This window comes from Daucus carota, chromosome 8 (assembly GCF_001625215.2).
Source record: "Daucus carota subsp. sativus chromosome 8, DH1 v3.0, whole genome shotgun sequence".
NCBI lineage: Eukaryota > Viridiplantae > Streptophyta > Magnoliopsida > Apiales > Apiaceae > Daucus > Daucus carota.
The window spans coordinates 23296459-23312427 of record NC_030388.2 but is presented as its reverse complement, the minus strand read 5'-3'; the positions used below and the strand labels follow the sequence as shown (position 1 = coordinate 23312427).

The window sequence follows — 15969 nt, the reverse complement described above, 5'->3', positions numbered from 1 at the left end:
TGAAAAGCGGTTGCCATAGAATTTTATGCACATTCATTAATTATAATTAATCTTTTCGATTTTTACAATAATTTATTATCAAAATATCTATGCAGTTAAAACAAAAACTTGTTACATACACTTTGTGGGAGTGGTGGGGTCATCAGCATAAGTAACAACCTCTGCCAGGAAGTTAAAAAGTTTCATCAGTCTTTTGTTTCAAACTACTTCTGGTAATAACAAACAGCATGATCCCCTACGGCGGCGAGGCGGCGGTTGTCGCCGACGAAGACAGGGCTGGTGAAATGCGATCAGTTCGGGGAAGTTGGTCGAATGAAGAAGACGCGGCTTTGACAGACTTAGTTACTAAGTTTGGGCCTAGGAACTGGAGTGTGTTGGCCCAAGGCGTTCCCGGTAGGTCTGGCAAGTCGTGTCGTCTTAGGTGGTGTAATCAGCTTGACCCTGGTCTTAAACGCATCCCTTTTACTGGTTAGTCCTGTCTGCCTTTCTCATAATACCCCTGTCATCCTATGCAGTTGCATTTTTTTTTGTCGGGTTTCGGGTTGTGTCTGATATTGCTGCGTATGATATTTGCGTTTAGTGGTTACGCTTTTGATGATATTGAAGTTGTGTTTTTCTTTCTTGTTTTTTGATGTTTGGTACTTAACCTAAGATGTTTCCTTAGTGATTTTTTTTTTATAAAAAAAATAAAATCTAATTGAACTATCCTCTGTGAAAATTGGAAAGAAATGTAACCTTCTATGGTATATACTATATAGGTATCCTTTGAAATTTCAACTATACCATTTTTGAACTTCTATGGCATATTCAGATTTTTCTTTTTCTATCTCAGTTTTAAGTCATTAAACAGCTAGGAAGTAAGGTTATTGAATCTAAATGATGTTTTTAAAGGTCTTTGATAGCTCCATTGTTGCTTGAGGTGTATCATGTAAAATGAATTGGCATTAGTTACATTTGTAATTCCTGTCTTCTGAAGTTGTATACGGAATGAGTAGCGAGTAATGTCACAGACTCACAGTTTCTATTGAAAAATATAGTTTTTGTGAGTTGATTGTTAGATGTTGTATCATGATATGGAAAGGTAAGAGATTTGAAGGATTAATCGATCACTGAATGCTTATTGATGGAAATGGCATACGCCTATACGAGTACCTCTATAAGAATTGGTACGAGTTATGTAATAATGTGAAGGATGAGATAGACTTGGTGCTCTTCTCTTATATCCCCCTTCATCATTTCCAGTTGTTAATTACTGCCATTCTTTTTCCCTGCAACCTCTGTTTCTAAAGTCTGCTTTTGCTTGCCTGATCATTGAGATAGACATCCTTTTGGCCCCGTAACTATTCCGTCACCTGCTGTTATATTAGGAAAATACTCGGCTTAAAATGCATCTTTTTTCACAAACTAGTACAATGCTCTTTTGCAACCGCATTATAACATTTTATACACAATCAAGCATAATATAATCTGATCTTTGTCAGAAATTCATTTTGTGTATTTGGTTGTGCCTTTCTTCAAAGTGTGAGTGTTAACCCAAAAATCTTTGTATCTAACTATAATTCTATAACCTATGTGTTTACGGAAACAGTAGTTTACGCCTCGTCAATGGGATGATGCTCCTAGAAAGTATGTTAATATCTGATTCTATATGCATTAAGGGTCATACAGTAAGGGCCCTGTGTTTTGGTTTTGTAGGAACACCTGTTGGAACTTGGAAAATGAGATACATGCAAGGGGTAATATTTGTGCATGTGCTACAATATACCTATTTTCTTGCAAGATGTATTAGACACACCAATCACGGTTAATTTAAACATATGCACTTTCTGTTCAGTTGTGCACTTGTGTATAGATAATATGTTATTACCTCTGAGCACTTGAACCCTACCATATCCAATACAACTACCTGAATCACTGAATGAGCTGAAAGGAAGTTTGGAGTGTAGTATTGTTGCTGATGTTGTAATGCATTAATGCTTGCCAATCATATTGTTATGGTTAACATTCTTCTTGAATGTGTTTTTCTTATGTTAATGTCTTTCTGATTGTCTTTATCTGTAGTGTTGTGTGAATGTTCTGTAATCAAAAGTTGGTTGCAAAAATGTGCGCATATCTTTAAAAGAATTTATTCTTATTTAGGGAGACTATTCTGTTGCTATACCTGTATCTTGTTTCTTAATGTCATTAGTAGCATCACTTTCCTGCAGAGGAAGAAGATCAGCTTATTATCTCAGCTCACAAAAGACATGGAAGCAAATGGTCTGTAATCGCAAAATTACTACCAGGGAGAACTGATAATGCAGTCAAGAACCACTGGAATGCTACGCTAAAGCGAAGATGCTTGGGTCTCAGTAAGCCTGGACCAGCATCTCACAACACACTGGTCGATGGCTTGCTAGAGACGTCCAGAGCATCCTCACAAGCTTCGTATGGACACCCTAATTTTATCAAACCTCCTGAGGTGAGAAAGGCAAGCATGACGCCTAGTGGACTTGTTGATTTTGAAAATGTTCATGACACGGTTATTCCTGAAATGGAGGAGCATCATCATGTTCCAGAGAAAGAGAAAGACGAGTGTCGTCATAATCCTGAGAAAGACAATCCTAACAGTGATTCTACACTTTATCGTCCGGTAGCTAATGTTGGTGCATTTGCTGTATACAACACTCTTGGTTCCATGATTACAAAGACAACCCCAGGGCAGAGGAGTTTGCTCCAAGCCTCCAGACCAGAGTTCGGTATCAGCAAAGTTCTTAACTATTCTTGTGGTGATCCTGTTGTTCCACGCTTATGTGGTTACGGTTGCTGTGCATCTCATGGCGAGGCCAATTGTCAAAGCTCATTGCTGGGACCTGAATTTGTTGATTACCAGGAAATTCCCTCCTCTACCAATCAAGAGTTGGCAGCTCTAGTCACTGATCTGAACAACATCGCCTGGATTAAGAGTGGCGTCGGGACTACTGCTTAAGCGCTGAACATTGTCAAAACACTTAGGTAACATCAATATCATGCTATAGAAAAGGGTAACTCTGAACATAGCATAGAAACTAGGCATCATCTCTTGCACGGCTGAAATTAAATAACGGGTACAAGTAGAGACACGCAGATGCACATCCAATTCTTTTACTATGGGCTCGAGTTGAAAGTTCAGTCAAATACTCAAAGCACAGGGGGTCTCATCAATGAGTGGCAAGATTTAACAAAACTGAGTTCAACTCATTGTATGAGACTACTATAAATTCTGCAAGTATAATATATTTTTGTGATAATGATTTATCAGATGTCTCATTACAGGAAGCTGCTATTTGTTCAAACAGCACTTAAAGTATTCAATTTACCGTAAGTTACATTTAGGTTGGGTTATCCGATAAAGTTATAGAGTTGTGACTGAAATTTACCCGCTTTTACATTTTAGTGGCCAAAATTTCAAATTTGCAATATAGTGTCTGGACATTGCTTTTAAATTTCAAAAAGGTGGCTAAGGACCACTTTTTTGAGGAAAAAAAACTAATTTTTTCTTTAAAAAGTGGCTCTTAGCCACCTTTTCGAAGAGTTAAAGTAATATTTGGCCACCTTATTGCAAATCTGAAATTTTAGCCACCAAAATGCAAAAGGGAGTAAAGCTCGGCCATCACTTTGTAATTTACTCTTTTAATTTTTAATCAGAAATGTAATCTGTGCCTGCATTTGTTTAAAGACTGTGTGAGAGTAGTTTAATATCACAAGGCCTCGGCAGACTGCAGCCTAACAGACATACTTGTATAAAAGAATATTTGACGCTGAAATTTAGTTAATGACTGTAGGAGACATACTAACAATCATATTTGTAATTTTATTGACTTCGATCTCATTAATTAATATTCCGCGCAATAAAAAAATCGGTCAACTAATAATAAATATTAGTTGTTGTTAGAAAGACCTATTAATATAATATAATAAATAAAGAGTTATAGTTGGAGTCTGAAGTTTAGTAAAAACATATATTTTATACTATATTTAAGAAATTTTTTTTGAGATGCTCTGGTGGAAGTTGGAACCGTGAAGAAAGCAGCAGAAGTAAAGGATAAATATTTGAGCGGGAAAAATGAAAAATCTTTCTTGAATCCAGAAACTGCAGTGACAAGCAATAAATCTGCCATTGCAGATTTATAGACTTCTAGTTCTATCTACTTGTTTCTTTGTGTATAGAATATTGCTCCTGTATCATACTACATGCATTATTTATCATAATACCTTCACTGTAAAAACTACCACAGTTCTGGTCCTAGTCCTAGACTCCTAGTCCTACACATATAAATATTCATATTTTACAGTTCTTTTAAGTACTGTCCATGCCCTTTGGACTGACAAACAACAAAGCAAACATACAAATCACCTACTAGAGTACTTTATTAACAACATCCATGAACTCATGACACATCCTCTCCTCTTCATCTATCTCACTGTCTCTGTCTATATCCTTGTAGATTGTAATGACAACTTTGAGCAACACTCCTCATGTTGATCTTCAAGAATCCAACATTATTGCTCAAGAGGTTCACAGAGCTTCAAGCTTTTCTGCTTCTGAGATTCTGGGGGCTGCAGATAAGAGGAGAGAATCTTGTGTTTCAGAGTGTTCAGTTGAGCTTGTGGATCTGGAAAGTGGGGTCCATGATACCAAGCTGCATTTGTCAAAATGTGAGAGGGATTGTAGGATTTGTCATATGACTTTAGATTCTTCTTATCAAGAATCTGGAGTGCCTATGGAATTGGGATGTTGTTGTAAAGATGATCTGGCTGTTGCACATAAACACTGTGCTGAAACCTGGTTCAAGATTAAGGGCAACAAGTAAGTTTTTTGTTAAAGTTCAGATTTTTATTGGTTTTTAGTTTTTCTTGATTTTGAAGGTAGCCATTTACTTGTTAGTGTTAATTTTAGTGGCCCTTTTGTTAATTTATCGAATTTCAGGTCAGAATGTGTGATCACATATAGAGAATGTTGAGATTCATTATTTATCCTGTTCTGGCTTTTAAAGTTAATATGTGGATTCAAGACTTGTTTTTTCTTTCTCATATTAATTTGTATTTTAAATGTGAATTTAATAGAGTTTCTTGTTCAAGTAGTTCTATTGTGTATTTATATCTAATAATGATGGCTGAATTGTCCAACCTATGTATCTGAAGTTGGGTTAGGTTCAATGTATATGACACTTAATAGTATAAACATTATATATTAGAATCAAATTGCTTTGATGTGGGAAAGAATAACTCAACCATGGAAGTTGAAAAGCAGATTATACAAAATTTCAAGAATCAAATGAGGAAAACATTTATAATCAGGCAACCCTGCATCTATAGCCAACCATATTGAAAATTCTTCTACATTTCTAGCTTCATGTGAATCTTGTTTGGTCTCTTTCACTTTCCACTTTCTTAATTTAAGTTGCCTCACTCCACTACTTTTGCTGCTTTTTTGATTAAAGTATACTGTGTATGGCACTTGTTGCTGTTCATCTGAAGTCATATAGACATGATTATAATGATTCCTTGATTTATCTTTCCCCTGGAATAATAATGTCTCTGTCTTCTGTTGACATAACTATAGTTTCTGTAATGGTGGATTTTACTGGGCGTTTAACAAATTGGATTCACCTAAGCTTAAGATGATAAGTTGGATCATTTTATATGAAGTGGACGACAGTGCCCGAAACTCCTCTACTACAGTAACCGACATTTTCTCCTGGCTGTTGTTTCAGGAATTGAGTATTGGGGATCGATTAGTATCCATCTGGTGTCAAAATTTAGCCTATTCATTGTTTAAAGCTTCCTTAAGTGCACCCCGGGCATATCTCCTATTTATAACTCAGCTCAAACTCCACAACTCGGGTTGTTTGTTTTGAATTTAGAAAGTGCATGTTTTTTGTCAAATGGGTAAATCTTGTTTAGTGTATCAAACCATAGGAAGGATGTGAATTTGACATTTTGACTGATTCAGTAAATCCCCAGTTTCTTATTGCTGTTGTAGTATATGAGTTATGATAATATTAGGTAGGCGTCAATTCTGGACTATCTCTTCAATTCCAGCCTTTCATTATACACTAATTACTAAAACTCCATATCCAATGCTTTTGATTACTGTTGCTGTGTTGCATCTTTATATTAATACGATACTACATATCATACTCATTATATATTCTTTCCATGGTCTTGTTCATTGTAGCAATCTGCAAAGTTTCTAGCTCTGAACTATGTCTTACTAATTTGAGCAATTTATTTCAGCGATTTGCATTTTTCCTTGCATTTTATATAAGATCAAATCTACTTATGTAAACACAGATCGAAACATCTTGAATCCAGAAAAGAAAACAACATAAATATAAATATTTCAGTAATTACTACTTCCACAATTACTTTTTTAAATTATGTCTGTCATCCTAATTTTACTACACTCTTCTCAACTGCAGAACTTGTGAAATTTGTGGATCAGTTGCAGAAAACGTCTCCTGCGCAAATGAGGCAGAGTTGCTAGAGCAGTGGAATGAAGCTAATGATGTTGCTACCATAGCTCTACCATTGTCCTCCACAGAGACTCGAAACTTCTGGCAAGGCCATCGTTTTCTCAACTTCTTGCTGGCCTGTATGGTGTTTGCGTTTGTCATCTCATGGTTGTTTCATTTTAATGTTCCTTCATGATTTCTATAAGTTTGGCTTCTAGAAATATGTTATTCTGTATTTGTTGGCCGTAGCTACTTGTGTTTTGTTTATAGTTGTTTCATCCTGTTTGTTTACATGCTTTAGTAGTATTGCCCTTTAGTTTTCATGCCTGAATTTTTGTGTACTATACTCGCTTTACCGATCGGTGCATTGCAATTTGGATTTGGAATGTCATCTTGAAAAATCTTGAGAAATTAATATCTAATTATAACTGGGTGTTTGGAAGGTAGTGGTTTGGGATAAAATTAGAGGTTTGGAGTGTTTTAAAGGTTTGATCATTTCAATCCGCTAATATCGGCTAATGTGAGTGTTTGTTAGTTAGTGGATTGAAAGAGATGTTTGGGCTCAAAAAGCTAATTTTCAAAAAGCTAGTTTAAGGAGTTTTTTGAGTTAGAGGTTTTGGATGTGTCATGAAAAGCTAATCAAAGAGATATTTACCAAACAGTGTTATAAGAAACCGCTAATTCAATCCGCTAGTCAAAACATATATTTCAAGGGTCGCGCTCAAGAGAGAACCGGTCCTTAAAATAAAACCATAGAACCACTATGGTTCTGCTGCAGAACCCTAAATTTTAAATAGATTTTTAGGATCTAAATCTAAATATATGTTTTTTCAATCGTTGTGTGTGTTCAAAAATAATTTTAAAATATAATACATAGATATTGACATTTTTTGCATGTGAAGTTCTGCTGTAGAACCCTAACTAATACTAGAAATAAGGTAAGGGTTCTATAGGTTCTCTCTCTAATGGTTCTCTCTTGAACATGACCCTTCAGTTAGTCAAAACATCTAATTTAATCCTCTCAACTGCTATTTTTTTTTTTTTGACAATGGAGGCTTATTCGGATGAGCCAGAGTCGAACCCGGATCTCCGGAGAAATGCTAATTCCCAAACAGGGCCAATATTTATTAATTAATTGAGAAATACGAGCGGGATTGATTCTTGCTTCATATTTTCCGCTCATACGAGTAGTGTTCTTATTCGGATTTTCCAAGCTTTTGCTCAGCTCTCTCTTCGTTTACTCATAGGACTCTCTTTTAGACTGACTCGAGGGCTTTGCTCCTTGTACTCTTGTAGGCTCAAGTCCAATGCTCCTTTCACTTTCAGGCTAAGGCCCAACAATTACTTATTACTAATTAGGAGTGTATAATTTACAACAAGAATTTTTCCGTACATGGCTTTTTCTCTTAATATTGTGTAGTTCATAAGTTAACAAATGTGTGAAATTAGTTAACAAAAATTAATTGATTTGTTGGATTTGATTATGTATTATACCAACATATCAAGAAGATAAAATAGAATTTAAATGAATTGGGAACAAGACATATTAAAAAAGATTTAATAAATCAAACAACTAACTAAAAAAAGAAAAAAAATTACGCAGCGATGAGGATTATTGAAAAAAATAAATCTTAAATTTGTTTAAATTTAAATTTTAAAGTTTTATAAAATATGGTTTAATTAATTTTTAAAATAATTCAAAAAAATTCTATAATGTTTAAATTTCTTTTTAAAAAATTTTAAAATAGTATCTTAAAAAATAAATCATAGAATTATACTTCATAGAAATCATAACATTTATTTTAAAAAATAATAGATATTCAAAAATTGTTTCCAATTTTTTTCTCAATCTGGTTGACAATAGGTGAATCAATAAGACAGTACCGGGCGCGTGATAACAACTAGGCCTGGGCATTCGGTCAACCGAAACCGAAATCGAGATTTTTTCCGGTTAACCGAAACCGAAATATTGTAAAAACCACTACCGAAAACCGAACCGAAAATTATTCGGTTATTAACCGAACCGAAAATTATTCGGTTATTAACCGAACCGAACTTTTATTTTCAGTTTTTACCGAAAACCGAAATTTTAAACCGAAATTTAATAAAAATAGCTTGCATTGCAGAAAAATATTCAGAATTTAAGTTTATCACGAGTTACAAACTAACAATCCAGAAACTTAACAATCCAAAAACATCCAATAAACATTCATCCACCAGAAGTTGCATTTAAATATAGAAATAAAATTTTTAAATTTGTTGAGAGGCCAATGCTAATCTGCCTCCAACTCCAAGTTTCCAACTTCAAAGTCCTTCAACCAAGTCCAGGCTCCAGTACAGACTCCAGAGGCTCTGCTTGCTAAGTTGCTTTACTTGCTTGACAAAGGAGGTCGGAGAAGGCTGCATTGAAATTAAAAAACAAGCACTGAATTAGTACGAAAGAATTTCTGTTATGTTATCAACTAAAATACATTGAATTCTGATGAGTTCTAGACACAGCTCGTTGTTTAACAAAATCAAGTCTTGGTCAGACTGAAAGCAGTCAATTCTGTTCTCCCAATCTTAGTCATGTAGAATGAAATCATGTTTCAAATCAAATTTTAGTAAAACTCTACTGACCAATCCAAAATCCAAACAAAAACAAAGCAAATTGCAGTAGCCTAAATGAACATAAAACTAAAAACAGTAATAAATTATAATACCATTCATTGCTATATAGATATCCTATATATACTACTTTTAAGTATTTTACAGAGAAGGCATCCTAATATATAAAAATTACAAGATACAGCTTCCCTTTGTTTCTGACATACTAAGTCAGAGGCTCAGAGCTAGTTGCAAAAAAAGTACTCCCTCCGTTTCTTTTTACTTTGCTCGTTTGAGATGTCGGGACTGTTCATAACATGAGACAAATGATTAGTTTACGCCAAATCTATGAGACCAAATATAGTCATGAGTGATCTTGTTGGATTCGTATTTATGAGTATTTTAATACGATGAAGTTTTTATATTCAACACTAATATGAAACTAAAGATATTAACGATAGAAAGTGTGCATTGGCAAACGTGTCCAAGGCAAATGAGAAAAGTAATAAGAGACGGAGGGAGTACCATTTAGCCTTCCTGCACTAGTTACGTCCAAAGCCAAATAAAGTATACTGTCCTGACTTAATTAATTGCCTGCGACTTTTTAAAAAACAAACACTTCAAGTCTCATAAGGATCAAGTGCTAAACTGAAGTGAATCATTTTACACCCAAATACCAAGTACAGACATGAAACAAACACATATAAAAAAGTAAAATACTACCAAGTCAGTTTGAAATAACCATTTAAACTACCAGACTACCAATTTGTGTTTTTCATATATAGGATGTAATCAACTATTGTAAAAATTAAGTGTGGTAAATCAAAAAACTGGTCAGTTGGATACAGTAGTGACACAGCAGTATACATTAGTTATGAAATTCTTGCACAGAGTGACAGAGAGGCAGAAATGTACCATTTAAGTTGCCTGACTTGCTCCAGTGGTTGATGCCGCTGTTGAACTTGCATCAACATTCATTTCCTCTAGTGCTACACATGAAAAAAAAACATCATTAATCTCTATAAATACATTTCTAATTTAGTATCTAGAAATCATAGAAATTAATGCAGAATATCAGAATATTGTTGTATAATTTGGTAGTAACTTGGATTTTTCTGAAGTCGTGTGAACACTTTCAGATTGAAGTTATTTGTGGTTCACCAAATAATTCAATCGTATAAAATCAGAAATTCTGCAAGAAGAGAGAATGTGTTTTGTTGTGTATTTCAAATGAACCATATCTCTTGAAATGATCAATGCAACATCTATATATAGATGTCAACGGATGTGTCTTTTGACAATAGACACACCTTCAACCAAATAGATTTGTCTAATGGCAATAAACACATCTTATCCCAATAGATGTGTCTAATGTCAATGGATAAATCTAATGCCAATAGACACTTCTCTTCCAATAGATGTGTCTAATGCCAATGAACATGCCTCATAAGCACTAATAATCATAATAAACTCGAACTAAACATACACTCCGTACTCTTCTGACTTGTTCGATGTAATATTATGATTACATTGATCAACTAGTTAATTCAATTTACACTAAAATAACCAACAATCCTCCCCCATTTTAGTGTAATCCATAATCAACTAAACAAAATCACAACAAATAACAAAGTTATGCATAAATGAAATACACATTTCAAATATTCGAATATCAAGGTATCGCGATGGATTGAACCTCTACTATTCATAATGAATACATGAAGATAATATACACATAACTTTACATTCTCAAATTTTCTTACTTGACACTATATTTGACTAGCCTTGTGTCCCAATCCTTCTTAAGCATATCAAAGCCAAGTCCAAGCTTCTTGAAGCGGCTAAACTTCATGCTCAAATAGGTAGTTCTTTTATTCTCGCACCTTCATATGCGATTTTTCAAAAGAACTATTAAGAAGATAGACTTCAACCTCCTTATCTTGCAGGTCTGAACACATAACTTGGGATGATGCTTTAATGTGTTCCAGTCTCTAGATGTTAAGTTTCCACATTGAATTCAACACCTGATTTAATCTTAGGTGAGAATTGGGTTTCTCAACATGAGAGACTTTTAAACGGACTTTAATCCCATCCCCACAGCCGACTTGTGCACAAGATCTCTACTCAATCCTTTGGTAAGATGATCGGCTAAATTATGTTGAGTTCTTATAAACTCCACTGATATAACACCGTGAGTGATAAGCTCACGAATCATACTATGTCTAACACCTATGTGTCTAGATGTGCCTTTAAACACTTCTCTATAAGCATTAGACAAGGCAGATTGACTATCACACCTTATTGATATGGGTGATATAGGTTTTGGCCACAATGGAATTTCATATATCAGATTTCTTAGCCATTCAGCTTCTTTACCAGCAGCTGATAATGCCACAAATTCAGATTCCATTGTTGAGTCGGTAATGCAACTCTGTTTCTTTGATGACCAAGAGATAGCACCTCCCCCAAGGAGGAATACTCATCCACTTGTGGAAGAATGATCTTCCTCATTGGAAATCCAACTTGCATCTGAATGACCTTCAATAACCGAAGGAAATCCAGTATACGCCAAACCATAATCCATGGTTCCTTTCAAGTACTTAAATACTCGGCTTAAGGCTTGCCAATGATGTGAACTTGGTTTGCTAGTGTACCTACTAAGCTTTCCAACAGCATAGGCAATATCTGGCCTAGTGCTTATCATGGCATACATAAGACTACTTATAGCCCTTGAGTACTCAAGTTGAGATACTGAAACACCTTTATTTGGTAGGAGTTTAATACTAGGATCAAGAGGAGTGCTAACTGGAGAACAATCCTTAAAATTAAATCTTTTCAAAATCTTCTCAATATAATGAGATTGAGAAATTGAAATACCATTATTCTCACGCTTGATCCTTATACCAAGAATCACTTCAGCCTCCCCCATGTCTTTCATATCAAAATTAGATGACAAGAACTTCTTGGTTTTATCCACTTGATTTTGGTCTGTACCAAAAATCAACATGTCATCCACATATAAACAAATTATAACTCCTTTACCAGAAGAATCAAATTTGCTATATACACACTTGTCTGCTTGGTTAATAACATAACCATTACACAAGACCACTTTATCAAATTTATCGTGCCAATCCTTAGGTGCTTGCTTTAGACCATAAATTGATTTCTTCAATTTACACACCTTGTTCTCACAACCAGGCACAACAAACCCTTCAGGTTGTTTCATATAAATCTCTTCATCTAATTCACCATTCAAGAATGCAGTTTTTACATCCATTTGATGAATGACAAGGTTGTGTATAGCAGCAAGTGCTATTAACAACCTAATAGTTGAAGTCCTAGCAACAGGAGCATAAGTATCAAAATAATCAATCCCTTCCTTTTGTCTAAAGCCTTGGATTACCAATCTGGCTTTAAACTTATCTATCGAACCGTCCACCTTTATTTTCCTTTTGAAGATCCATCTATTCCCCAATGCTTTACAGCCAGGGGGCAAATCACTCAATTCCCATGTATTATTATTCATGATAGGATCCATTTCATCCTGGATAGCTTCCTTCCAAAATACAACATCTCTCGATGTCATAGCTTCGGTAAAAATTTTTGGATCCTCCTCAATAATAAAACAATATTGGTATTGATCTTTAATTTCATCTCTAGAACCCTCAACTAGATAAAGATGAAATTTATCTCCAAAAGACTTTGCTTTTCTAGCTCTAGTGCTTCTCCTTGGTTCAGACGGTTGATGAACATCTTCAGTAGAAACTGAGTTCCTACTAGAAGAAGATTGAAGCATGTCCCTCGGTCTAGGTATAGATGTAAATCTTGTTTCATCAAAGATCGCATCTCTTGACTCGATAATCGAGTTCACAGGCACATAGTCATTAGATTCTAACACATAGAATCTATATGCGATGGAATGCTCAGCATAACCAACAAAGATACAATCTATACCTCGTTCACCCAAGTTTCTTCTTTTGGGTTCAGTGAGTCTTACAACTGCTCTACATCCCCAAACTCTCAGAAAACTCAATTTTGGTGACTCTTTATACCAGAGTTCATAAGGGGTAATTTTATTCCTCTTACTAGAAATTCGATTCAATAAATAACAGGCTGTCAACATAGCCTCACCCCAAAAACCCTCACTCAAACCCGAGTAGGACAACAAGGAATTAACCATTTCTTTCAAAGTCCTATTTTTTCTTTCTGCCACACCATTTTGTTGTGGTGTATAAGGAGCCGTGGTTTGATGTATTATACCAGTAGATTGAAAATATACCGGATCATAATACTCACCTCCTCTATCGGTACGTAGATTTTTAATCAAGGTACCATGATGATGTAGCTCTACTTCTTCTTTATATATTTTAAAGGAGTCAAGAGCTTCATCTTTCGCATGCAACAAATATACATTACAATATCTAGAAGCATCATCAATAAAAGTAACCACATATTTTTTATTTCCTAATGATGGTGTAGAATGAAAATCACACAAATCACTGTGTACCAATTCTAATACATCAGACACCCTATTAGCAACTTTAAAGGGCTTTCTAGTTATCTTTGTTAACATGCATGTTTTACATTTTTCATTGTTTAAATCAATAGCAGGTATGAGGCTCATTTTAGACATATCCTTTATTCTTTTATAATGTACATGTCCTAGTCTAGCATGCCATAATTCTGATTTATTCAAATTTAGGCTAGTACTAGTAGAAGCCATGCAAGAAGATTCATCATTAAATGGAGTATTTACATTCAACATAAACATGCCATTACATAAGTAACCAAAGCCAACAAAAGTGCCATGTTTTGACAAGATATACTTGTCACTTTCATAGACTTGCTTATATCCACAATTATTTAATACAACACCAGACAAGAGATTCTTTCGAATCCCAGGAACATACAACACATTATTCAAATATATACATTTTCCAGAAGTAAACACTAGCTTAACATTTCCTAGCCCTTTGATCGGTTCAGTTGCAACATTTCCCATATTTAAGATAGATCCATCTTCAATTGGTTGAAATTCCGTGTACCAACGAAGATCTTTACATACATGACTTGTTGCTCCAGAATCAATCCACCAAGCAACATTATCATCCTGCACATAAAATGCATCAGATATCAATGATACATAATTCTGACCAGAATTACAATTTTTGATCAAAATCCGACATTGTTGCTTTTCTGGATCCTTGGATCCACTTGGACCAGCATTAAGCCTTTCTTGCTTACTTTTACCAACCCGACAATCCTTCTTGAAATGTCCAGGTTTGCCACACTTCCAACATGCAATCTTAGGCCTCTTGTTGGAAAAGTTGTTGTTGTTTCCTTTGAATTTCCGTTTATCACCCTTGCTGGTTTTAGGATTCTTATAAGATCCACCATCTTCAACCATATTCACAGGAGAATTACCGACTTGGTTCTTGCCCTTAGGATTATTCTCATTTTCTTGAGTCCTCAAAGCCTCTTCAATTCGGAAGTGACTTCCAAGTTCAACCAATGTCATATCTTCTTTATTATGTTTCAAGGTGTGTTTAAAATCCTTCCATGATGGTGGCAGTTTGTCAATAACACCATAAACAGAGATAGATTCATCCATCTTCAAATTGTGTTGAACAAACTGTCCCAGAATCCTTAACAATTCATTGTATTGTCCCATCACCGGTCTAGAATCGACCATTTTATAGTTCATAAAATTACTGACAAGAAACTTCTTACTAGAAGCATCTTCTGCCATGTACATGGATTCAAGAGAATCCCACAATTCTTTCGCTGACTCAACATTTTGATATACATCGAAGAGGGAATCAGACATACCGTTTAGGATGTGACCGCGACAGATGTAGTTATCGTTTTCCCATTTGCAGCGTTGCCTTGTTTGTTCAATAGTTTCATTCTCAATCTCTTCGGGCATGGGAGTACTTAGAATATACACAACCTTTAGCGTGGTCAACAAAAAATGCATCTTCTTTTGCCATCTTCGAAAATCTTGACCCTCAAACTTGTCCAATTTTGCAAACTTACTTGTCATGTCTTTTGCAGATTCTCCATTCGTCATCTTCAGAATATAATAACTTCAATCTTTGTTGTATGATTTGGTAGTAACTTGGATTTTTCTGAAGTCGTGTGAACACTTTCAGATTGAAGTTATTTGTGGTTCACCAAATAATTCAATCGGATAAAATCAGAAATTCTGCAAGAAGAGAGAATGTGTTTTGTTGTGTATTTCAAATGAACCATATCTCTTGAAATGATCAATGCAACATCTATATATAGATGTCAACGGATGTGTCTTTTGACAATAGACACACCTTCAACCAAATAGATTTGTCTAATGGCAATAAACACATCTTATCCCAATAGATGTGTCTAATGTCAATGGATAAATCTAATGCCAATAGACACTTCTCTTCCAATAGATGTGTCTAATGCCAATGAACATGCCTCATAAGCACTAATAATCATAATAAACTCGAACTAAGCATACACTCCGTACTCTCCTGACTTGTTCGATGTAATATTATGATTACATTGATCAACTAGTTAATTCAATTTACACTAAAATAACCAACAAATATTAGTATCTAGAAATCATAAAAATTTACCTTCATCAAGTTGTTTCATTTCCTCGGGATCCTCTTCAACACTTATAGCTTTTACGGCGTGTATCATCCAATCTTGAGCACAAATAAGTGCTTCAATCATTTTAGGTGTTAGAGAACTCCTAAAATCATTAAGAACTCTACCACCCGTGCTAAATGCCGATTCCGAAGCTACTGTGGATATTGGAAAAGCTAAAACATCCCGAGCCATTTGAGATAAAACGGAAAATCTTGCCGAATTGTTTTTCCACCACTCTAAAATATCAAACCCATCGGAAGCCACAAATGTC

At 34.9% G+C, this 15969-nt stretch overlaps 2 protein-coding genes across 2 annotated transcripts; both read left to right on the top strand.

The window, feature by feature from the left end:
* Positions 1-139: 139 nt before the first annotated feature.
* Positions 140-3363, top strand: LOC108198843 (transcription factor MYB1). Its single transcript, XM_017366623.2, has 2 exons — positions 140-468; positions 2208-3363. Exons 1-2 carry the CDS (start codon positions 228-230, stop codon positions 2966-2968), a joined length of 1002 nt encoding a protein of 333 aa, XP_017222112.1. The 5' UTR covers positions 140-227; the 3' UTR covers positions 2969-3363.
* A 961-nt stretch (positions 3364-4324) lies between these two features.
* Positions 4325-6807, top strand: LOC108197849 (uncharacterized). Its single transcript, XM_017365569.2, has 2 exons — positions 4325-4828; positions 6444-6807. Exons 1-2 carry the CDS (start codon positions 4473-4475, stop codon positions 6670-6672), a joined length of 585 nt encoding a protein of 194 aa, XP_017221058.1. The 5' UTR covers positions 4325-4472; the 3' UTR covers positions 6673-6807.
* The last annotated feature ends 9162 nt before the right edge of the window (positions 6808-15969 follow it).

Excerpts from the sequence above, each read along its gene's own strand:
- LOC108197849 (XM_017365569.2), top strand. The coding sequence starts at position 4,473 with ATGACAACTTTGAGCAACACTCCTCATGTTGATCTTCAAGAATCCAAC. Across the intron at positions 4,829-6,443 it reads TTCAAGATTAAGGGCAACAA|AACTTGTGAAATTTGTGGAT; the intron begins GTAAGTTTTTTG and ends TCTCAACTGCAG.
- LOC108198843 (XM_017366623.2), top strand. The coding sequence starts at position 228 with ATGATCCCCTACGGCGGCGAGGCGGCGGTTGTCGCCGACGAAGACAGG. Across the intron at positions 469-2,207 it reads TAAACGCATCCCTTTTACTG|AGGAAGAAGATCAGCTTATT; the intron begins GTTAGTCCTGTC and ends ACTTTCCTGCAG.